Raw genomic sequence first — 25,487 nt, 5'->3', positions numbered from 1 at the left:
TTATTTTTTGTGAGAAGTTTGAACTCGGAGGCAGTCATATAATGCAGATGAGATAATCAAATATTTTTATGCTTAGAACAACAGCTCTAAAGCTGGATGCTTACTAAGGAGATTGACTTACGTAAACCAGCATTCCACATACCCCCATACCTTCAGAAGGAGCCCTTCTCCTCAAATGCAGACCCTAATGCAAGTGATTTCTCCAACGTGTAAATCTCAGTCTTTTCCCTGCACAGAACAAACCCTAGGAAACAAAGTGTTCCCCTCCCATCTGCAGCCCTGCATGACTGTGGCAGGCGGGGCTTGCACAACATGGGTGTAAGAGAGAGGGCATGAGAGGTTCAGTGAGCCACGTGGTTCACATTACTACCCAGGAGTTCATCAGAAAGATACAGTTTACAAAATCGTTCAAAATGAGTCGCTTGCAAAAGCCAGTTGCCAGCCTGTGTGTCAGCATGCTTGTAATTGTGATTTGAAAATTACTTCTTTCTTTTTCCCTCATGTAAAGAAAAGCTCTCAGATTATGCTGTTGCTTGCAGTCAGGTCTGAGCTCTGGTCCTGCAGCCTCCTCTGCATGCAGCATCTCGTTGTGCCAGCACCACTGGCCCAAGAGGTTTTTCTTTCCTTTAAAAAGCACTCAAATACTTGCCTTTAGCAAATAAATCTACTCAGCTGGAAGCCCAGGTTTACCTGTTGCATGTTAGAGAAAACTGATTATCTCCATAACATGCTTTGTTCTGTTTTCCCTTTGAGAATGTTACTGTTCTTTATGTGAACAGCTGTTTGTTAACATTGACTAATGTTACAAAGTTGCAAAATTAGTACAGGTACACTAACATATGCCCAGCATGGTGGTCATAGCCTTACATTTTTAGGACACCCCATCCTACCATCCAATTCCAGCATCTGGAACAGGCTTAAAACCCAGGTTTGGTAATGTAGAAATAGTGACAGATACTGCAGGTGAATGATCACCCAAAAAGACAGGAAATGCTGCCTGATAAAGACTGTGAGCATATACCCATTTAATATGGCTTTTGTTAACTTACACAAGTAACTTTTAAATAAAAGAGCACAAGGAAATTCACTGCCAAACCAAGCCATTGCATTCTCAGTGTTTTGCTGTAGATCATCTGTGAATACAGATGCTTTGGAATATATTGCATAGCATGTGAGTGGCACACATCAGCAGATCCTGGAGCTGGCTGGGACAGGGCAGAGCTGTGTAGAGGACAGCATACAGAGGAGTGGAGCCAGAGCAGAGGCTTGGGGAAAGCAGAGAAGGAGAGAGATGTGGGCATTGCTGACTAGAACACTAGGACAGGAAGCCCATCTCAGTATGAGCTGGCTGAGCTTTCCCATTTCCCTGCATCCTGGAGGGGCTTGTAGGTTGCTTGCAGCTGCCAGAACGAACAGACAGATTCAGGAAGGTTGGCTCATGCTGGTTTCATCCTTTGTGGCATCAGGAGAAGCACAGTGTTTCCCCAAGCCCTGGAGACCCCTTCTCTCAGACATTATCTACCAGCTGTGTGCCCGTGGGCAACATTGCTTAGGATCTCTGGGTGCTGCTCTTCCCCAGCAGTGTGCTGGGAGGGATGGCAGGGGGAAACTGCACTGCTCCTGCACTTCCAGGGAGTGCTTTCACCTTGTGCAATCCAGCACACAGTGCGAGGCTAACCATCCGTAGCCGACTGCTTTCTGCAGAGACTGCAGCAGAGGTCTGCAGCACATTTTGACCGCAACAGCCGTGGTTTACTTTTCATGCTACCAAAGTGAAAAGAAGAGGTTAAACTGAGCTACTGCCATTGTTGTTACAGGACTTAATCCTGTTAGAGCAGGAACAGGAACACAGGTGATTCCTTTCAAGGAAGGAGAGGAAGAATGCGTGCAGGACTGATGCTTGAAGGCAAGGCTTAAAGCTTCAAGCGTTAACAAATTAAAATGTTGCATAATTATTCATTGATTGCTAACAGAAAACACAGTATGGTCACCATCAATTTATCACATGAGTGACATGTGCTGCTGGAGGTAAGGGTGTCAGCAAGCTGAGGCTGTCTTCCTCCAATTTGTGGTGAATGGCAACCAGCACTGCAGAGCCTAGCAAAGCAGAACCTGCCTGTGGCCAAGTGCAGGTGGAGAACAGTCACTGCTAAAATTGGATTCAGGTCAGCTTTTTCAATGCTTTCTCTGTTTTTTGTCACTGTACATTTGAATTTCAAGGTATGCCTTCTGCTTGGAAAAGTACACGCAGGAAAGTTTAATTTTGAGTCTGGCTCCAGTATGAAATCAGAGTAAGCCTATTCCGAGTCCTTGATGCTAATTTGAACTACGTGTAATCACAGTGGCTACTATATCTCGTTAACTGGCTGCAGAACAAATAACATAATTCTGCCACAATAACAGATGCATCTTTCAGTAATTTTATTAAGCTGTACGGAAAGGTATGTGTACTGTTATGTTTTATTTATCTTCAAATTCTTACTTTTTGCCTCACAGTAAATAAGATACTTTTTGTTGTTGCTTTGGCTGTGGTATTTTTAATCCCCATCAGTTTAATGTCCAGAATGTCGAGAGGATATGGTGGAAGCTCTCAGCTCCCCTCAGGCTTCCCTTAGGATCCTGATGAGCTCCGCTGCTCTGCCCCCCACCTCCCAGCTGCTTAGCTGGTTGGGGGCGCAGTTTGAGCCACTACGTGTGTGCTGATGGTCTTTGGTTTGTCTCTTCTCTCTAGATGCTTCTTTTTCTGTCTGTACCAAAGCACTGCTTTCTGTGATTTTTGTTAGACTCCAGTGAAATGCATTGGATCAAGGCAAGCCCTTATTTTAACTCCTGCTTGTATTTTTTCCAACTGTACAAGCTAGTATTCTTCCTGCCCAGATGCCTTTGCATTATCTTGGTGTTGGGTTGTTTCCATAGCTATGCTGTACATTTCTCTTCAGGTTGCTTTGTCTCTACCTTGTGAATGTTGGTTTGTCTCATCCTGCAGTATAGGCTTCTACAACCAGGCTTCTGTCTTGTTGGGCATCAGCAATCCCACTCAATACCATTGATATAGAGAGTGCCCACGTGGATCACTTGTCTTGTGTCACAAGTTGAAGTCCTTTGGATTTCTATCTGTTGCTTCAGGAAGGAAGCATCGTGGTTTCACCACCAGGAGTTTTTGTTGCCCTGTGTAGTTTTTCAAACCAGATGTACGAACAGTGTATTTTTTCCCTAGATCTGGCTCACATTGGCTTGTGAAAGAATTAGCTTAATTAAAACCGGTGACAAAACTGCACCCTTGAAGATGACAAATCGTTGTCATTTTGTTTTGCAGGAAGTCAAGCTAGGCTATCACAGCAGTCTTTCTTATCAGATGCTCAAGTATATAAAATTAAATGTTCTGGCTTAAAGGTAATAAATAGCTCGTATATTTTTACACCAGTGAATTACACACTGCATAGCAGCATCTCTAGCAATTCCTCATTTGTGTGCAGTGATACAGTATTAACAAGTGTTTAAAAAATGGTGTTTTATGACTGTGGGAATTTGTGTGGGTAGGACATTGTTCACCTAAGGCTGTGGTCTTCCCTTCTCCCAGTTGGGAAGAATTAACATTGTGAGAAGCTTCTCCATTTAAATGAATTATTGTACCTGATGCATCTCAGAGACTTCTTTATTTCCATCATACTTTATGAATGTAGCTTTGAGGCCTGTGCACAAATCAGACTTGGCTTCGTGTGATTTACACTGAAAACCCATCGTGTTTTCTAAAAATTACTAAGGTCTCTCTGGAAGATGTTCTCAAAATATTAGAATATGGTGTGGATTTCGGGTGTACTAGTAAGGAAAAGGAAATAAGGCATTGAACTTATTACCAATATCTTGCTGAGCAGTAATATGCTATTGTTTTGGCTTATATTGCAATGTAAGTTGTCTGTAAATTTGTTATGTCAAAGGGTGTACAGTGTATTGATTGAGGAAGAAAATATATATATGTAGGGATTTGATGATTCCTACTAAAATGAGCATGGTGAGCCTCTGGATTTATGGAACTGTGTTGCTATACCTTTATTAGCATTGTAAGCCCATACAGGCACTCTGCTGCCTTTGTTAATCAAATTGAGATTTTTTTTCTTTAAAAGGAAAAAAAAAAAAAAAAAAAAGGTTTTCCCTGGTGTATGATTATAACCATTAAAGCATTTTGTTCAGAAATATGGGACAGGCAGTTTTGATAATTCTGTACTGGATATCCAGAGGCAAGCTTGTTGAAAGCCTCGATACATAAGTGATTTCCTAAGTAGTCTCTTTGATGTGAGCTAGAGGACTTTTAAAAAAATATTTGCCAATACAAATGTGAATAGTGAATTCAGTCAGATAACTTGAATTCCAGATAACCTCTGGGTTGTTTACAGGGGGACTTAGCCTTTGTGCTGTGAAGAGAGCAAGGAAAATAAACTCCTATAGCGTTACTCGTCTTGTGATTTGCATTGAAAATCAAAGTAATTTTATGGAAAATTCATTAAGGCTTTTTTTTTCCCTTTTTCATTTTTGCCACTTCTTGTGAGAAATAACCTTGGCACACTATAAATAGTGATATAAGATCATAAGAGCAACAATGTTGGAATTCTGGTGTTTGACATTAATGTCCCTCGTCTTGCTGACTCAAAAAACCCCACTTGCCACCCACTGATATGCAGCATGAATTATTGATGTGTTAAAAAATAAATAAAAAATTAAAAGGATGTTGAAGGAGGAGAGGCTTTTTATTTTATAGGGACCAAACAATTTTCTAGAATATTTTTTCTAAATGTAATCTCATTAAGTGAAATTGTGCTGCATTGCTGCATGTTCTCTGTTTTGTTCGGTTCATTCTGATAATTTATGCAAGCAGTGAAAAGATGCTATTGGATCTTACTACAGACCATGGTTGAAACTTGCAATTTGTGATCCGTGCTTTCTCCTCCCAGAAGCTGTCACCATGCACCACCATCCTTACAGCTGTGCATTTCTGACATAGTGCTGTACCTGCTCTCCGGTTTCTCTTAAAAATCTGTTATCAGCTAAGAAAAGGAGACAAGCTTTCGATCCTGTGTGCTCTGAAAAAGGAAAAATAAGAAAAACCTTTACTTGTGCTTTTTTGTTTTTAATGCAGTAACGAACATACTGTCGAGCAGTCACAGGTAGAGGAAGGGTGTAGGTGGTAGGAAAGCTCGGAAGAAGAACAGCATCAGCTATGAAGAATTTTGTTTTCCTGGTCTGTAAGCGATGCTGCTGTAATTCTATCTGCATTTTTTTTTCTGCTCATTCACCACTCAGCAGCTGGTAGGGAAGTAAGACTGCCTGGCAACCACCTGCAGAGCTGCAGAGATGAATTACATTTTCGGAAATAACACACTCCTCTATTCTCGCGCCAATCGAGGCAACACGGGCTCAAGCCATAGCTCCATAGGCCCAAAGCACAAGCAGTGGGCAAAGAAAGGCTCGGCAGATGAGTTACGAGCGGAGCCTTCCCGCTGGCAGCAGATACTTGCATTTTTCACTCGGCGACATGGTTTCATTGACTGCATTTCTGTTGCTGCCAGCTCCACCCAGGTAATATGCCACTTGTTGAAATTATTGTGTCTGCATGTGTTCTGGTTACTTGCTGGTCAGAAATAGCCGTCTGTTCAGATATTCGTGCTTCTCTGACTTATGAATGGTGTTTTCTGTCTGCTTTCATTTTCGTATTTCACAGAGCTCTGTATAATTTTTACCATCAAAGCGTGAAAATGGAGGCACTTAAGATGAGGTACAATTTCTTTTTATAGTCATTTTGCAAGTGGAGAGCCTCCAACAATTTAAATATGAGGTATTTATTGAAATATTGGCAAATGCAGCTTACGTTCTGCTGCTTGTCCCTGAGGGGAATAATGCAGCTAAGAAATACCAAATCCACAGTCGTAGTAAGATGACAGTTCATATAAAGACCACATATTTCCCAGTTAAGGAATTGAATGTAAAGGAAAGGATTAAATACTTAGTCTTAATTAAAATATATAGCGGGACAAATCTAATCTTTGTCAGTTTGGTTGCTAGCAGTCTATAAGTAAGATTAAGGAATGCCTTCCTTACGTATGAATATACATGTAATGGTGCAGTCTGTAAGACTGTGTTTTTCCATGTCACTGTTGATCTGTTCTAAGTACTGTTTTATTATCAAAAGAGATAAGAGAAAACAAGTCAAATTTCAAGTATGTAGGTTTGAGGAGAATTCTGAAGTTAAAACGGATTGATGTTAGCAGATGACCATCTCTGGATAATGAAACAAAGAAAAAAGTACAGAAAAACGCTGAGTGCTCTTTAAAAACTAAGAGTTAGATTTGGTTTGTTTACATTTAAGCTAAATTCAGTGTTTGGTAAGAATAATTGCTTTCCGGATTTTATTTATGTTGGAGAAGCACAGGCACTTGTTCTTTTTGTTTTGTTTTGTTTGTTTGTTGTTTTTTAAAATGTCCTCAGACACCACTGTGCTGTTCAGGTATTTCGTATCTGTCAGTAATTGTTTCAAAGATGATAAACTGCCACTTCTCTCACTGTGACATCTGCTCAGTGTTACCTGTTCTTTTGCTTGTGAATTTTGAGTAAACAAATGTGAGATCTTTCAGGGTATTTCCAGTTCTTGTTGGAAATATGTATTTGGAAGAGGGATCCTGCAGTGTCTGTAATGGGTCAGTATCTGGCCCTAAGTGATGCATTAGGTAGACAATCAGCTTTTAAGTACTGTCAGTTTTCTGAGGCCAAAATATACAGCATTGTTTTACAGAATAAATACTATGGTTACACTTACCTGAAGTGTTGAAATGCATGAAACATTCTGCATTCTGATTAGTGAGGACTAGGTGTTTGCTGATAAATAAAATACTAAATAGCCCCTTCTTTGAGAGTGGGTTGGAGCAGGTAAAGGTCCTGAGATCCCTTCAAAGTTAAGCTGTGATTCTGTTAATGTCCCAGAGTTCATTCTATTTTTCTGCTAAGAAAAAACTTCTTATATCTGTGAAAGCTTGCATTTTTTTTCCTGAGTTTACATTTCATTCTTACACTAAAAATGAACAGCTTACATATGTTCTTGGCCAAAAGGAAGGAATCAAAACCCAGAATGGTTTTAAATATTTGTTCAAAAAGATAAAAAGTAGTCAGCTTACTCAGAAGTAAGCACTGAGAATGGAGGAGCCTGTTACAAAGCCTCTTCCTCTGGAAAGCTGCAGTACTTCCCTGTGCCTTATCCACCCATTGCAGCTGTTCACCTCATGGAGAGAAAAATAAGACACTTAAAGATTGCTCCTTGTGGTGCAGTTTTGATTTTCCATTCAGTTTTGTTCTGTGACGCAGTGTTCTGAAAATGGTTGATGACTTTGTTCTAATAACACACTGCTACTAACGGCATCCCCATTATCTGGATGTAATCAACGTTGCAGAGTCCAAATAATAGGCATGATGTACTTCTCTAACCTTGTCTGTTGAAATCCTGCTTATAATGAGGGGCAATATCTTTTCATACTGTTAGAATGTGGGGATTTGTAATTTATGTGGAATTACGCTGATAGTTTTTAAACTACGGGTCTCTTGTTTCCCTTTTGAATCCTCCATGAGAACCTTCTGCATAACAGCCATGTTTGGTGGTCCCTTCATTGCTTTAGTTTTGCTGACTGCGATGGCATAGCAGGGCATGATGCTTGCTTTGGTCCTTCTATGAACACTGATGTTGGAGATGGGGCTGCATGCTCCCTTCCTTCTCTGGTGCTTGCGATAGGTTACCTCCCCAGCCAGGTGCAAGGAGGACCTTTGTTGAGGGAAGCTGTCCATCCCTGGGGATAAAGCCATTCCCTGTATAGCAGTGAGCTGTCAGAGGTAGCAGTGCCAGCCGCCCCACTCCTTGCCCTCAGCTCCTCCATGTATCCAGGAAAGCCAAACGTGCTCAGGCATTTGAGACCTTTGTTCTTTTCTCCGTCTTCCTTCTGCTTTCTCTATGATGAGGAGTTGGTTATTCACTTAGAAGAGTTAAGGGATCTAATTAGAAGCTGATCTTTCAGTTCTTGTTTACAAATACATAAATTTCTTTAATAAAAGCCTGAGCTCTGAGAAGCACCTGTTCTTGATGGTGAATACCTCTATCCGAATGCCTCAGAATGCATTTTAACTCTAAGTGGTTCTTGGCCTGCACTGTGCTACAAATGCAGAAACTGACTTGTCTGAAACTTACAGCGCCAAACTCGTTCTAATAGCAATGCACTCAGGCTATTTTGAGCAAGTAATGTGGTATAATACGCTTCTAGCATTTGATACTGGAAAATCGTTCAGCTCTCTGGATTTGCTGTGTAAATTCCTACCTCAGTTTTTTAGGACATGTTTTAGGAGAGAGAAAAAAAAAGGCAGAAAAACCCATAACTCCCCTCATCCATTTCACTCGTACCATTAGTGTACAAATTCTATATCTTAACATTAAATTTCAGAGCTTACCAAACTGCTTCTGCCAGTTGTTTAAGCCCAAGCATTTCTTCCCTTTGGATCTCTCCCTTTTAGGATACATATATCAAGTTTTACTGTATGCTGTTATTCCAAGAATATTGCTCAGTAAGGAGACCTCTTTGAAATATTATGAACATAGTTGTAGCATGTATAAAATGCTGTATTGTAATCAGAACTTATCTTTATCACCTTTTTTTATTGTACTTTTTACAGCTCATGACCTACAAAAGTTGATTTCTTACAGCAATATCCCTTCTATAATTTTGATATATTTAACAACACTGTTATATTCTTAGATACAGAAATCACAAAACTAAGGGGCCAAAAAGAAAAGGCAGGGAAGGTTTCACGTGAAACCTGGAATTGTGCCTGGGACCTATAAAAGATATTGCAACAAAAGTTTCAGGAGGTTTGATGGCAGTGTAGGTATTGAATGTTTTAGCCAGACATATCAGGATGAGTCTCAATGGATGTTGTGTTATAAGAACATTAAACGTCAGCGTGAATGCACAACTGGTATAGCTTCACTTCAAGTTTACAAGTGAAGCTGGGATTTGATTATGGCAGCCACCATGAGCCATTAAGTTCTTTACTAGGAGGATTTGTTCAGCACATTGTTTGGACTAAAATAGGAGATGCAGTAAAGAAAAAAGGAGTCCACAGGACTGGCTGTGGAGAATTTTATATGACGACACAAAATGGTTGTCGCTGTTAGATTCGTATTGCAGACTTTTCCCAGAGTTTAAAATCACCAGGTACTCTGCCTATAAACTGGTGCAGCTAATATTGTGCTTAACACATGAGAAAGTGGCTTTAAATAGACTGCTTTGGTTGACTTAAACTATGAGAGCACTGTCAGAGGCGTAAATGTGAATTCTACTGTAGTGTTTCCTTATCCTTTATTTTTAGCTATGTGGTATCACACATCTGTAGCAGGACGAATTTACTTTTTGAAAATACTAATTCTGTCACTGGTCCAATTTTACATAAGGTGGATTTATAGCAAAGATAAAAATGGTATGAATTCATGCTTTAAAGGAGACAAATTAACAGCAAGTATGTTCTACTCAGTAGTTTTAGGACTGAGCAATTTTTGACAAATTGACTGAGATTAAATTTTGGATTCATTCAGAAATGATGTGCAATCAAGACTGTGAAATTTCCTTGATGCTGAAAAAAATACAATTTGAAGAGCACATTAAAATCAATAAATCTGAGGAATTCCTAACATGAATCATGTAACATCATGTAGATTGTTAGTGTCCTGCTGGTTCCCTGCTTTAGCACTATCCTTCCTCTTGCAAATGACTAGAATGCAGGAGAAGAAAAGGGGCTGTGCTTTTTCCTTCCCAAAGCCATACAGTGGTTGTCACGTTGGCACATGCAATGCACTTGCTGGTTTCATCACTTGCAGCACAGCAGTGATGATGAGAACTGGTGACAGGCTGCCTTGCTGCTGGAGGGCCTGGGGTTCTGCTTTCTCACACCTGTTATTTCACAGTTGCTGTGTCTCACTCAGAGCTGATTTTACAGAATTTCTTCATATTTGTGTTCCATTGTATCTCAAGAAAATTAACTTTTCCAGAATGAATCAGAAATCTGCTAAGTGAAGGAGAAGGGAATACAATGTCATGATTTTGAAATAGCATAGCTACTGACAAGCTCTGTCTGCATCGGCCCTAGATTCACATTCAAGGCTCTTGGTAGGCACTGGAGCCCGTTTTAATCCAGTATCTTCAGCAGGTAATGTGGGTGGACTCACAGAAGTCTGTGAAAGTCCTATGACTTCAGGTTTTTTATATAACTTTGCAAATTTATTTCATGATAGTTGTCTTCTCAGCTGAGTCTTGTATTGACAGATGAAGTGTTTTGGAAATCAAGCACAGGCCAGTCCGCTTTTCACCAGCTGTCAGTTTACTAAGCAGCTCAAGCAAGCTCCTTCAGTATAACATTTCTGTGTTGCTGCCAAAGCTGCTGTATATGTTTCAGTTAATACAATTATTAAGTAAATGACTGTCTGACAGAACCACTGAGTCTAAAGTGAACGCCATCTTCTTCCTGTTCTTCTATTTTGGTCTGTGTTATCGAAAGCACTCTCAATTATGATTAAAGATGTGCAGGATGATTTTTATAGTCTGAAGAATGTAACACAACCATAATGTCTCAGATATATTTAGAAAACATGACTTTGTCTTTTTAGAATGATCTGCACCCACATTTGAAGGCTGATATGACAGCTTAATCTGCATTATCCTTCTAAGAGTCTTTAAGTTTATAGCCAAGTCAAAGTCTTGGTAAACCTTGTGTCCTCAGGCTTTCTAGGATTTATAGAAACACGAAGAGAGAGACTGTGGTGTTGATACAGCAAGATAAATCAAAACCTTTGTGCACGCTAGCTGCATGAGGAATTTGCTTCCCTTTTCCAGAATGCCTACTGGGGCCACTGCTTTCCCATCTACTCTATTTTAAACTAAAAGGGGGAAGATTTAGGTTAGCTGTTAGGAAGAATTTCTGGTGAGGCCCTGGCACAGGTAAATTATCTTTGTGTGTTAATGATTAAATCATTTTTTCTTTGTCAGATTTTTTTTCCATTTCTCAATAACAGCCTTATCCCATGTGAACTACTCAACGTACTGAGTGAGCTCCCCATCCCTGTTTGGGAATTAGTTTATATTTCTCAACTCCTTGCCTATCCTTGTCTGAGGTTCATGGTATTTTAAGATGACATTTACTATGGACTCTTGTATCAAACATATTATTTTACCATGTCTTGAGAGAAGTTTTCTTTCTTATTCTACTTTAACATTTTGAGACCTGCATGGTAATATGTGTTGCCAGTGCTTATGCCTTGACCCTGAGTCACTGTTACTTGTTGACAGGGAGTCCTCCATGTTTGCTTCACATCTTGCAACCAGTTTGTGTTCCTTCAGTAACTGCTTGGGCTCTGACACAAAATCCCAGTGTGTTCCCTGGCTGTTTGAAAGACTCAAGGCTCCATTTATTAGGCTCAACATTTAATAGATAAAAAATTAAATAAAAGTTTGAAGGCCTACATTTGTTTTTTAAATGACCAACTCCAGTACTTCTGGACTTATTTTCCAGTTTTGTGTTCCTCAGCGTGCCTGTGTGCTGCCTATTGCTATTCCATGTGACCTGAGCTGTTACTGAATTTCATCTCACTGCATGTAACCCCCTTCTCTAATGCAATAGGTTGCTCCACAGCTTGTCTGTGTACTGTTTGTCCTCTGTTTCGCTGCTCGTCAGGATGTAGTTGAGCTGACACATTCTCTAGACAGATAACAGACCTATATGACTTATTTTGTCTCTTCTGTAAGCTGATCTTGCCATTTTTGAATTCTCTATGTTTTCATATTTATTACTCTTTTTGAACTCTGTGAGGGAAAATCTGTGTAGAGCTTTTAAAAACTTCAGTACATTGAGAACCATTACAGAGCAGCACTTAAAGTGATTTCATCCTAAATAAAGTGGAATGCAAATTGACTGTGAAATACTACTGCTCCCACTGCTGATGGTGATAACACTTTCCTAGGTAACTATTCCCAGGTGTGGGATGCTAAAGCAGAGCTTTTATCCAAGCCAAAATTACAGCTGGGGCAGTCCCACGTTTGAGCTGGGAGTAGTTACTATGATTCATTTCCTGTGCTTAAAAAAAAAATAATAAATCAGATGCCAATAGGAGAGAGTTTAAATTAATTTGGCAAGAAGCACAGATGATCAATATGTGATGACATTTACACAGGATTTCTGAAGGAACTTATGTTTATTACGGATGAAGGGCCCATCATATTATATGTGACCTTTTTGTTTAAACTGAGTATTCCTAGAAATAAAAAAATTTGAAAAGCAAATACGATGCCCTTTTGAGAAGGTGCTGAGTTGTATTCTCTGAGGCTGCAGCTGTGCAGTTCTGATTTCTGTGGGAAATGATTATTAAAAAAGAATTAACAGATGGATAAAAAAAAGATACCTTGAGAAGAAGTCAGGTTCTCTTTGTAAAGAAAAATGAGCATTCACTGATCTTCTAGACTGCTTGGAAAACAGGGAACGTAGATAAAAGCATGCATGGGATCATTTAGTCATCAGAAGGTCATTATAATTATGGAAGTATTTGAAAGTAATAGTTCTTAGATCAAAGGCAGTTAAAATTAGTGATGTTATGAGATAAGGGGGAAGAATATTTTGTAGGTTTTCAATTGCTTAAAACAGGTCCCTTCATCTCGGACTGGAGTCCCATGAGGTCACGTTCGTGAATGATCTGGGGTGGGGTGCTTGTATGCCTGGCAGAGCTATGAGAAACAGAGGCATAGGTGGTTGATTAATAGTTTTTTTTTGTTTTTTAAATAAGGTTAGCTAATCAGAGCCTCATGGCTGGCAGTGCAGCCTTCTTCACCAGACAAGGCTCACCACATGGCAGCACTGAGCGCAGCCCTTGGCTCCACCTGGGCAACTGCAGGGAGCATTCTGAGGGACATTTGCACTCAGTTTGGATACAAGTGGATGTACTTAGATAACCTAAATTCAAATGGAGCTGACTCTGTCTGTTTCCACTTAACGAGTTGTACAAGCTGCTTGAATGTGCAATATGAGAAAATTTGGAAAGACTGGCTCAGGTTTCCTGTGCTGTTTGAGAGGTTAAGCAGCTTGTGTACGAGCTGTCTAAGGAAGGGCCATGATGGTTTTTGTCCAGCATCACATCCGAAGTGATCAAACCTGAGCCTTGGCGTCCCTGAGCAGTAATTCACCTGAAATCCAGATGAAATGCCGATGTATAATTATGGACCACAAGTCAGTCTCTCTGTAGACCTTCTTTTAAAAATATATATTTTTTATTCAACATTGTAAGATTAGAATTATACAGGAGTGTTTATTTTCCATTGTAATGCTGAAAAGATCATGTTCTTTTCTAAACTATACACAGTATACATGACTATACAACAGCATTGTTATTTATTTTGTATTTACTTCTGGAGTTTTCACAAGTAATACTAAGCATTACACCTGTTGTGTAATAGCTTAATTTGCTAAGGACCATGAGTGTTTGGCAGTACAGAAAAGGTGCCTATTTTACTGAAAAGTTGCAGGGCTCTTATGACTCATTCTAGAGGCTGAATGTGTTGTATAATGGCACTTATTGAGACAGCATTATAACTGCATGTTGTCATGGAAGCAAAAGTGAGGCAGCTTCCAGTGTTTCCATGGTGTAAGAATGAATAAAATGAAATGTGGTACCTAGCTAGTAATTGCATGGTAAGGATTTTAGCTATAGCACTGAGCAGTGATAGGGCAAAACATCTGCACAGTAATATAAAGCTGTCAGATCTGTAGTGAAAGTACGTGATCGTCTCTGTTTGGGAGGAATTCAGCGTGTGTAAAGATAAAATGCTAATGCTGCTTGTTAGAAGCTTTTTGTAAATGAAGTAAGGAGTGGCTTCGGTATAAAGACACTTTATGTGTAAATAAAGTAATTAACTTATTAAAATTTTCGGACACTTGCTTTCTGAAGTAATTAATGAATTTTAATTAATGCATTCTTGAAAGTAGTTTTTCTTGTGATTTTCTTTTTGCTGTTCATTAATGTGAGATAAATTACATTCTGCTTATGCTCGGTGTTCTAGGGCAAACTTCTGTATAAGGCAATTTTTGTGCAGCTAATTTTTCTCACAAAATAGTGCGTTATCAGTAAAATAAATAATAACTTGTCCATGCCAAACTTGGCATTTCCTTCAGACGCTTAATCACTGCTTTAAGGCTGCACCGTCAGGGGCAATGAGGTACTCTGAGTAAGGGAACCTAAAGTTTCTTACTCTAAAGAAAAGGATTGCTTTATACGGATGTGGTTTGTAAGTGTCATTTTAATATTTTATGAGTAATATTTCTTACAGAGTAATTGAATTTCAACAAAAGACCAAAACAAGCAAATGAAAGCTCTGCAAAATTTTGAGAAGAGTAGTATGATGGTTTTTAAAATTAACTGATGTATTCCTAGTATTGAGAGTTGTTTCCTAGTCTCAGAGCTACATACAGGTAACCTTTTTCTATTTGAATGAATTGTAAAGAACAAAAGTGTGCTGCCTTGAGCGCCTCCAGGGTTGGGGTATCCTCAGCTTTCCTGGGCAGCAGCAACAGGGCTTCACAACCTTGGAGTAAAGTTTGTCTTCCTCCTTTTGTGTACTCCTTTTAAGTATTGAAAGGCTGCATCAGGCTCCCTCTGGAGCCTTCTCTTCTCCAGGCTGAATGCCCCCAACACCCTCAACCTTTTTTCATAAGAGAGGTGCTACTGAGCATCTGTGAGGCTCGCTCCAGCATCCTTACTCTATTGGTGGCCTCGGATTTGGACACAGCGCTCCACCTGCGGCCTCAAGGGCAGAGCAGAGGGTCCCCCTCCCTTGCCCTGCTGCTACTTGTCTGTTGATGCAGCCTGGAATACTGCTGGCTTTCTGGGCTGCACACTCACACTGCTGACTCACGTCTGGCTTTCATCTACCAGAACCACCAAGTCCTTCTTTCCTTGTCTCAATCCATATGCATATCTGGGATTGCCCTGACCCAAGTGTGGCACTTTGCCCTTGGCCTCTCTGAACCTCTTTAGATTCTTTTGGGCCCACTTCATGAGGCTGTCCAGGTCCCTCTGAATGGCCTCCCCTTTTTCTATTGTGTCAATAGCACTACTCAGCTTGGTGTCATTAGCAAACTGGCTGCGGGTACACTCAGAACCACTCTAAATCATTGGTAAAGATACGGAAGAACACCAGTCTCAAGACATCTTAGAGTGTTCTTATTTTTCTGTAATGAAGACTTAGAGCATATTTTTCCTTTGCTTGGTTTCTTTCTGATGCTGAAACACTGCCTGGATATATTTGTGGGCTCTTCAGAGTAATAATGGAAGCTGCAGTTCTTAAGGGTGATGTTGTTTAAATGGCTTTGTGTCAAATAATAAATTAAATACATTAAATTCATTCTCATAGCACTTATGAAGCTTAGTGAGGAGCTTGTAATTCTGTTTTGAACTTAAGTTCAGGGCTGCTTGGTGAATGTTAGTGATTAACCTTTCGTGCAGGGCTTGATGCTGGATGTTAGCTGAGAATTTGAAAAACCAAAATCATACTTACCTTTATTAAAACCAGACTTAACTTTGCATATACATTAGGAATATGGCTTACTTTCAGTCATTGAAGCTTTTGAAGTCCTTCAGAATGCTAACAGGGCAAATTATTTTGAACTGTGTAACTCCTGGACACCAGGCTTGGAGGGGGCTGGTACCCGCCTTTGGACAAAGCATTATTCAGGGTGGAATTCAGTTGATAAGGTTCCATTTTCAGATCCTGACGGAGGCAAGAGATATGGGTTGCTGGTTGCCAAAACTTTGCAATTATTGCTTATATTTGCATGCAGTTCTCAGCACCTGAAGGTTTTACCCATGAAGATGCAACTGGGCACCATGTGAGAGCTGCCAGTTGCTTTGGGGCTCCAGCCTCCCACTGACACATGGCAGGTGTCCACTTATCTCTTAGAAGAGCTCTACTGCTACAGGGTAGAACTTGATCCTATGTGCTGCTGGACAGCCTTTCTTCTCCTATGCTATTGCTTATGGATATAGCAGTTTATCTTCCCTGAATTTTTTTTACTGGGCCACAGCAAGTAACAGCAGCCCTACTGTCACTGCCTTTGTTGCTTTACTTTTGATTGCGGTAATTATGGTCCTCAATGGATTTCTGTTGTATGATTAAGATTGTAGCAGGGCATTGACAGTAAATTGCTCATTTGTCCTTACATCAGTTGAGGTCATCTTCACCATTTGCGATTTTCCTGATATTCCACTGTTGCTGTTTTCCCCATCTATTTGTGTTTGGTTTTTTTTTTTTTTAAACTTTGAAGTTTTAAGTTCACTTGAGTTAATTGTAAAGTGCTGTGGCATCTGAGTAGAAAAGTAGGTTAAAGAATCAATTTCTTGCCTTGTTTTTAAACAAACAAAGAAAACAAGTGCTACAGTTTAGTCATATTTACTGTGCTGGCTGGGTGTCTTCAGCATACGAGTGCTCACAGAGGTGCAGTTTTTACTGCAGTCCTGCCCAGGCCTCAGGATGGCACTGATTTCAGGAGGAGCATGGTATGGAAGGTGCAGCAGTGTTCACGTCCCTTGTCTTCAGTGTTCTGGGTAGTATTTAACGTGGCTTGTAAGTAAGGATGGATGGCAGCTGTGCCTCCTTCCTCCCAACTTTAGACCCCACCAAGCAGCCTGTCAATCCCAGACGATATGCTTAGATGAATATTGACTTCTATTGCGTTGAGCAAGATTGATGCAAAGTTCTTCAGGTGGCAGACTTCACTAGTGAAATGTTCTGTGGCATTCAAGGATGTAGTTCACAGAAAGATACGCAATTAAACAATGTATCCCTGGAAATAAAATATTGCATTTATTTTCAGTCCTGTCAGTGGATTTTGAATCAAAATTATTTCTTCCTACCTTCCTACTTTTTAGGTTTTGTTCACTTTTGTGGATACTTTATTTTCTACTTGTATGAACTTGTAAGGAATGTGGGCTGGTCTTTATCTGTCGAGTTCTATTAACAGAACTTGCAGTGCGTGTGGTAACTGCTGAAAGGCAATGGGAGGAGTGAAGCCCAGAATTATTTTTGGAGAATTCTCTTAAGCATTGCAGTTTCTTTTTGAAGTAACAGAAGCTGGCTCTTGAAGGTTACCTGGACTTGAAAAAGACCCTTGCAGTAGACATGGTCAGTCAGACAATGAGTTCTGGTTTCCCTGTACACAGATATAGTTGCCAGCTATAGAGTGGCTGTTACAGAGTATGGAAAGAAGGTGATTCTGAAGAAATACTACTTGATGTATGATTGGCATTTTACCAGATTGCTGCAAAAAACTCTGTGTTGTGCATTTTAAAGAAGAAGTAACAAAATGCCTGGTTGAAGTGATCAGTGCAAATTGTTTCTGTAGTAATTTAGAAGAACGAATATGATTCACCTCCATGTTAGCAACAGGTAGTTCAGTTTGCGGGTACGACTGCAGCACAGCCGCATCCTGAACCCCCTCTACTTACGTGGAATCACTTCGCACTTGGCGGCGGAGTGAAGCAGCTCATGCTGCCATTAATGCAGTCTGCAGAGAACACTCACAGACTTTCTGCAGTCAGAGGAGGATCTTGTCAAATCTGTGCCGCTTTTGTTACATAACTGTTTTTCTTTCTTTGAATCATCCATATGTCCTTCTGCTCCCCCACAGATTTTTCTTTTGCTGGTACAACATCAAGGCAGGCGTTGCCTTACATCATTCGTGTGAATGTAATTTGGCAGAATAATCTCTGACTCTCAAACGTCTGATCTCTGCATTCCTCTTACCTTTTCTGCTTTCTCTTCTTCCTTGGTTTTTTTTGTTGGCTTTTTTTTTTTTTTTGCTAAATATCTTTCCATTTTGTTTTCATCAAGATTGCTCTGTGTAAGCCTTGCTCTGTGTTTATTATAAATTTCTTTCTTCTGCCCATGTTTGTGTCACCATGGTTCTCTTTCTGTACCCATAGAACACTAAACTTCATTGCTCCCTCTATTTTTCTGGTTTTTTTTGTTTGTTTGTTTTTAATCATTGATATCTTATTGTCATGGTATTAGGGACCAAAAACACATGGACTTCCAGAAACCTGTTTGTACAATTATCAGCTATCTGCCATATCACTTTTATTCTTTTGCTACTGAGGTCAGTGTGCCTGAAGGTGTGAATTCTTGTGTCTTCCCTTTTGTCTGGAGGAGAGTTCCAAGTAATACAGCTGGGTTTCCAAGAACACAGTATCCAGCAGCTCTTCACACTTTCAATTAGTGCATTTCAAAGCTGATTTTCACTTGAAACAGGAAGGTAGTTAGTCTGTGTTTTCTGCAAAGTTGATACCTCACATTTGCTCTCTATGAATGTATGTGGGGAATTTTCTTCAAGGAGGAATGTGATGTGCTCATTTTGAACTGTTGGCCTCTGTGCACATTCCCAATGTGCTTATCTTTCCCTCTGCCTTTTTGCCCTTCAGTAATGAAATCTGAGGTCTCTCTACGATCAGTGTGCATCTGCTTGTTAGTGTTAGCAGGATGCTCTCATCCTTCTCCCTCCTCTGTTGCAGAGGCAGAGGTAGAAGACATTACTTGCAGTGCATAAATCCACATCTGTGTGGCTTTGTATGACCAACATGTTCCCAGCTTTCTGTCACTGGCAAGAAACCTTTCTGTCTCTATATTTTTAAGTATCACATTAATGATCTGATATGCAGCTCTTGATTACATCCATTCTGGGTAGAAGATGAGACGTGGCAGCTCTTGGTGATTAGAGGAGCATCTGTCAGTTCTTATTTCTCTCTTAATATCCATGCTATAAATAACTGTAGATGTTAGTACAAAAGTCTGTATTTCTAGGTTTTTTTTTTTTTTAATTTTCTGTGTAATAATTATGCTGACTCATATTGCTGTAGCCAGGTTTACTGTAGAGTGTATGATGGAAAGGAAAATACTGTTTTAATGCTTTGAACTGATAAAATCTCTCTACTTCATCATAGCACAGCTGACCTAATAAAGCTTTGTTTTCTGTGAGCTAACGTTCATTCTTACCATGCCCAGTGCCAGATAGATATTGAGATTCACAGCATATTCCTGCATCAGACCCATAGGGCATAAGGCTGATGCTGCCAGCATCAGGGCCAGGGCTGTGCTGCCCTGGAGCTGTGCGGGTGGGAGCCCACCTCTTCTGCAGTGAGCCTCAGCATGGAAGTGGCCCTATTTGGATGCCAATTTTCATGTAGTCTTTGGGAACTTAACTTTTAAGCCTTATCTCTTTTTAGGATTGATTTACAATGGGCTGGTAAAGTTAAATATACATCAGTATGATTGTATCAAGCTAAATCCTCTGTACATGCTTTGCTTTTTTTTCTAGAGGTGAGGGTTTTGTTTTGAAAACAAGGGTTAAAATGGATTAGATAAAGCATCTGTGAGACTAAAAGCTGAATCAACAATGAAATTAATGAAGAACTTTAAAAAAAATAATTGCTATGACTTTTAAACTATTATTTTAAACAGTGAGTATCTTAAAATCGTGATTTCACAATGCTGAGGTATTCATGGCAATGTGAGCCTTTAACAGATGAACACAAAGTAATTCAGCCCCCGTAAAGTTTGCCAAGGAGGAATAAACATTTTAAAATATTTTCTAGCAGCAAATATCAGAGATATTGTAAAAATACAACAACGTTTAGGAATAGTGGGATTTCATGTAGGAGAAAAAATGACTATAACCTTTCATAGCTGCCTTTTAATAGTCAGATGAGTTTTGCCATCTATTCAATAATTTGTGCATTGCATTGATTATTTATGCCTAGCAAATTGACTGTTGTGTGGTGGTTCAATGGTGCTCTTTAAATAGCGTGAGAGAGTACATTACATGCAGTCCTAGCTAAAACAGCGTTCACTGGTGGGTTTTGTTCCTACGACCATAATCCAGGAAACAATATTTTTAACTTCTTCAGGAGGCAATATTTTGGTTTATTTTCCCTGCATTTTCTCCCAGAAAGGACAGTTGTGTTGCTAGTTTCATGACTACTTACTGTCGCAACTACAGACACTGTGGTGCTACAGATGGCTGTGAAATGGGAGCGCTCAAGCTAGCTGATTTAACCAGGAACCCCAGAATGGAAATACATCAGAATCGCCACGTGCAGCCAAAGCAGCCTTTCCAGCATCAGCAGCAGGCACTGGGCTTTCATACGTCTTTTAGTTCGTCCACACTTCCAGCCGCTTCCAAACACAGAGGAAAATTTACTAACCTGCGCGATAGTGTAAAAAAGAGTCCTACAAAAAGCACAGCAAAAGTTAAAGCTGCTAGTGGTTGGGTGTCTGATGGCTCGTGCTCTAACTGTTACTTAGAAAAGGTACGTATTGCTTTAGGCTCCTAGAGATGCACAGTTTTGAAAGATGTGCTCTTGTAAGATGAGATGAGATGTGTATGATGCAGACTGGATAACATGTCATACTTCTTTCCATAGTTTAATCCTGCTATTGCCTTTTTTTCCCCACGTGTTATGATTAGCGATCCGAGTAGTAATTAATGAAGTCCATCTTGGCAAAGGGGTATTTCTAGTCACTATTTTCCCATTAGGATTATTGCACTCTGCAGTGTTCTTTTCAGATAGTAACTTAATGAAAGGGAGGAAGGTATGGTTTGCTTTAGTTTTATTCTCCAAAATGTTATCTTCTGGTACTTGAAGAAGAGCAGCATCTTGGAATTTGATCTGCTGATCTGCTTCCAGGTGTGTTTGGTGCTTTGATTCATTTCGGGTTAGTTGGCATTTCCTCATAGAAAGTCTTACTGTGTATGTTGGTTGATGAGAAAATGGGAGTGTTATTTCTTTTCACAAGGTCTGGACCTTGCTATTAGATCTGAAGATGTTTACTGCCATAATTTTAATTAGCTTGAAATGCATTATTAAATTATTTTTTCTTAAACTTATGAAGTGCAACTTGTAAAGTTGGTTATTTTTTAATTTATACAATTAGAATGTCTATCACGTTACACTGGTACCCAACAAAATTTCTTGTGACTGTTGTAATAAAATAACTTTTTAATACAGATTTTCATGCATTTATTTCCGCTGTCAGATTCACTTAGTGTATTAGTGTTCAAGTTGTGTACTCATATATATAATATATATAATGTAGTCTGTCATAAATGTGCTACTGTTTGTTTTACACGTTTTTATTTAGCACATTACTGTTTCTATAGCATAAGTAGGTTTCTGTCCATTTAAAGCAGAATTATTCAGTGTTGTAGTCAGAGATGTATTAGTTTTGAGTTATTTTGAGGATAAGCTTTTGTCTTTGAGAATAATGTAATGTATTTATTTAGCAAATTCCTGAACATTGGAGGAACATTATTAAATGTGTTTTCTCTGAAATTCCTAGGAAGGAGAGCACTGAGAGTGGTGCCTTGGGCTGCTGGAGCCTGTTCAGCTGCTCTTGTGGATACAAGTGTGGTTAACATAATCATTTTCAGGCTGATTATGTGGCATAGCGAAGTAAAATTAGTATTCTTCTCTTATTAAGACTTTCTAGGTTAGAAACCACATAATTTCTTGCATTGTCTGTTACTAATCAATAATCCAAAATGATCAGGTGATGGTTTTTGGATGCAGTGTTAAGGAGCAAAGCTAGTTCTTCTGTTGACCCTGCACTTTCCCACTCCCAGTTCACTTTAAGTGATTTGGTCTTTCTTGGTCTTTCTCCAAGGGGACATAGAAAAATATATATTAATGTAGAAAAAACAGATACTGAGGGGTTCCCCTCTTTCTTGGGTTACGCTGTCTCTTCCGTTCCTAGCAGCATCTCTCTTTCCCCTTCATACATACAGCTTGTGGGGCTCATATCTGCAGAAGTTCTGTTCTGCTGCTTCACCTTCAGGTGCACTGAAGAGTGTTGGTGCTGGGAAAGGAAAGGAAGGGAAGTGCAGAGTGTCTGCATGCCCACCCTGGAAGGGGCTGTATGCTGAGCACTAGCCCTGCCCTGGGAAGGAGGAGTAGACAGAGGTGTGTCTGGGGACATGTGCAGCACATGCAGACCTGAGGCTGAGTGCCACTACTACTGTGGAACACGAATGTCTTATCACCTACCCCATGTGTGCAGACTGGATGTATTGTTTCAGCGTGTAAGCAGCTGTCAGTGTTGCAGCCCACTTTGCTAACTGAAACATGCCAGATGCTGCTGCTTTGTCTGCAGATGTCTGCTAATTGCCCTTGTAGGGTTCCGTTGTTCCTGTTCTAGTTTGGGCTCTGATCACAGTGATGGTGCAGCATCTTGGATATGGCATGCTATTGTCTTGTAAAAAGTTGCAACAACTTTCTTGTCTCTACTGCCGATACTTTACCTGTTATGCATTCCAGAAATTGTTCCCTTCTGGGTGATTTGGTGGGTGTTTTATTACTAGCTTCTTGCTTTTCTGAGAGTGTCTGGCATTCTCCATAGTATTATAGTCCCCAAAGTTAAATTTCATGTAGCATTGTGGTCTGTATCAAAAGCCAGGGTAGTGGAATTGTGTGCAAAGAGGGGGTTCTAAAATATGTAGTTAAATTAGCCTATCTGAAGTACAAAATGGCACTAAAGAAACTCTTTGTGAGTCCTGTAATTGAATAATTAAAAGCTTTACTTAAATGGTTCAGATAATTTTCCACTTTTGTGAATTGTAAGTCAAGCAGTAAAACTGGAGTAATTTAGCATAAGTGTGTTTCAAGGCTGGGCTTCCTCTCTTCTACCCTTTCCTGTCTGCCTTGTAGTAGCCACAGGGCCTGCATCAGTTCCTGTACTCCATAAAACTGCTCACATTCAAGTGAAGACAGTCTTATCTTAGCCTGGGTTTGCTCATCACACACTGGTGGAGGAGCATGTTGTCAGGCAGCTGGGTTGAGCAGGCAGGCTGCTAAGGCAAAGTGGTTGCCAAATCAACAGCATCAAGGAGAAAACGGTGACTGTGCTAGCAGCTCACAAGACTGGAGCCTTAAATCACAAAGGGTTATGAACAACAGCAGTTTTATAAGATTAATAACAACAATTAGAATTGGAACTGTTTGGGAGAGTTCTTGAAGTGACTGGGAATTAGAAACCCAGAGAGACAGGGCACTAGGGACTGAGAAAGAATGAAGCATAGAAGTAGAGCTGCTGTGAGTATGATGGTAGGTGTGTGGATTGGTGTACAAAGAAAACTTCCACTGCACCAGTCAGTTACTTTGCTGGGCCAAAGAACAAGTGGTTTTGTGGTCCGAGAATAACATGGGCCTTTTTTCCCACCTTCTCTTGTTCCAGGAGCTGTAACTGTAAAGAAGGGCATTTCTAACCTGCTCATGGTTAACTTTTTGCCCCTAGTGTTGTATTTTAATATCTGACCATTTGGTTAATGGAGTTTTACTCTGCTCACACAGGAGCAAGACAGACTTGAAGAGGACGTTTATTTTTGTGTATGTGGGCTAAGTAACTACTGAAGCCATTTAATTTGATCTGTCCTCTAAAGGTTGCACCATTGATCTCCTGATAACTGGAGGTTTGTTGCACTGAGCATGCCCCATATCTTTTGGGAGATGTGTTTTTCTAGACCAAATTAGATTCTGGTACTCTTCTCCTCCCTTATTTAAGCACACAAAAGATTTTACTGCAGTCCTCGTAAGCACAGTTAAATGACATTAGTAATAATCTCACAAGACATCAAAGATACCTTATTCTATCGTCTTTCAATAGCTGCAAATTTTTCACCAACTGTTAATTTTAGATTGAGCTGGAAAGAGAAAACAAACATCGAAATGCCATGGTTGTTTTTTATAAGGGTTACTTCCCTTAGGTGGTGTTTGGTTTCTTTAGCCTTTGCTATTACTCTTTATTTTAGTTATGCTATTGATGTATGTTGCCTTGTGTTCTAAAAAAACCTGAACTTTTAAAATGCTTTGTACTTATGTGTTTGGGGGATTTATTTACTTTCAGCATGCAGTGATTTCATTTTGTCGTTATACTTCAGCATATTTTCACAAGAATGTCTTGGAACAGCTGAGTTGCAGAGAACTTTGATCTGTTGTTCAGCTTGGGATTCTGATGGTGGTTGCCATCAGTTTATGTTGTTGACAGCTTGTTGACAACCAGAATGTTAGCACCTCCAGAATGATTTGAATCAACATTTTGCCCAGAATGCTATTTGGAGTCTTGTTCCCTCGTAGCTTATATGTTAGTAGCTTTCCTGTTGGAATTAGAATGTCTCAACCCAAAATCCTACTCAGCCAAAGATGATGTGCTGTATATTTGTATGCTAAACCTATATAAAAGTCCTCAAATGATTAGATGAATCACTCTTAGGATCTTCAACGTGCTTGAGGGAAAGATTTTCTTAAACTTGAGCTTAGTTTGGAAATTCCAAAGTACCTTTGATTTTTCCCATTTATCAAAAACAAAATTTAACTTTGTTCTGCGCTGTCAACTTCAGTCATTGCATCCCTTTTTTTGTTCATTGCTGTATAATTCTGAGAGGCTTATGTTGTGAAACCAGCCCACAAAAACCTTCATTCTGTCCACTGATGTGAGCAAATTTTCTTTTGTACCACTAAAACCTTAGTACCCTGCACTGCCAGGTGAGTAGCTTGGTATAAACAAGCGACGTGGATGTGCCTCACTTCCCTGGGCGCTTTGACATGAGCACGTTGCTTTTTGTCTTCTTTCAGCTATAGTTATAGTTTTCAAATCATTTTGTTTGTTCAGTTTCTTCTTAAATGTATTAAACTTAAGTTTTGCTTGTTTGAAAATGTTTTGCGAGCTTTCCTTGTTTTTGATATGTTATTGGTGATTTTTAGCCCACAGAAGCTGTTCCTTCCTCTTCTCCCATTGTCCCTGTGATCCCTGTCCCACCAGTCCCTGCTGAGACCACTGTCATCCCATCCACCATACCACAGGTTTTTATTCTTTTTTGTTGTTTTTGATAAATTTGTTTTGCTCTTATTTATGTGATTTATTTCATTCCTTTGTTTAAATTGATGTTTTGCTACTCTGGCTCAGGTTTTAGATGAACTGTGAAATAGTTAAATTAGTAATGCATTACTGTTTCATCCTGGTTTTTGTTTTATAGCAGATTTTAGTCCATTTAAAAATTATGTATTACATGTAGAGGAATATTGATCATTTTGTGAAATAACCAAAAATCACACCCCAAAAGAATGGGAAGAAAGTAAAGAAGTGGGTATTTCGTGTTCAGGTAGAAGTATTCTAGAGTCAGTCACTTACCCTGACTGATGCATTAGTTAAATTATCAATTCATCTCATATACTCAATAAATGTCTTTCATTGATTGATTTTTTTCTCCTATTCTCTTCTGTTCCATTTCTATTGTTGGTATCGATATGATTGGGGCACACTAAGATATAAAAAGTGTTTTTTTTGTTGCATTTTTAAACTCTGTTCCTAATGATTTACTTCACA

General features: G+C 39.6%; 1 protein-coding gene across 21 annotated transcripts in view; it reads left to right on the top strand.

Annotated features, from left to right (window-relative positions):
* DLG1 (discs large MAGUK scaffold protein 1) overlaps positions 1–25,487 on the top strand; it is a 131,174-nt gene that overhangs the window by 53,491 nt on the left and 52,196 nt on the right. For 10 of the 21 annotated variants that reach the window (XM_052686792.1, XM_052686790.1, XM_052686788.1 and 7 more), the window contains one exon: positions 24,866–24,964. The exons of 6 other annotated variants lie outside the window; for them this stretch is intronic. In XM_052686792.1, the coding sequence (XP_052542752.1) occupies positions 24,866–24,964 (99 nt within the window). Of the gene's footprint in view, positions 1–5,005; positions 5,575–24,865; positions 24,965–25,487 lie in introns of those variants that run through there. 5 more of the 21 variants (XM_052686808.1, XM_052686807.1, XM_052686803.1 and 2 more) reach the window with 5 other exon arrangements.

This window comes from Tympanuchus pallidicinctus, unplaced genomic scaffold (assembly GCF_026119805.1).
Source record: "Tympanuchus pallidicinctus isolate F22 unplaced genomic scaffold, pur_lepc_1.0 scaffold22, whole genome shotgun sequence".
Lineage (NCBI taxonomy): Eukaryota > Metazoa > Chordata > Aves > Galliformes > Phasianidae > Tympanuchus > Tympanuchus pallidicinctus.
Note: the sequence above shows the minus strand (reverse complement) of the source record. Positions and strands in the feature narration are given on the sequence as shown.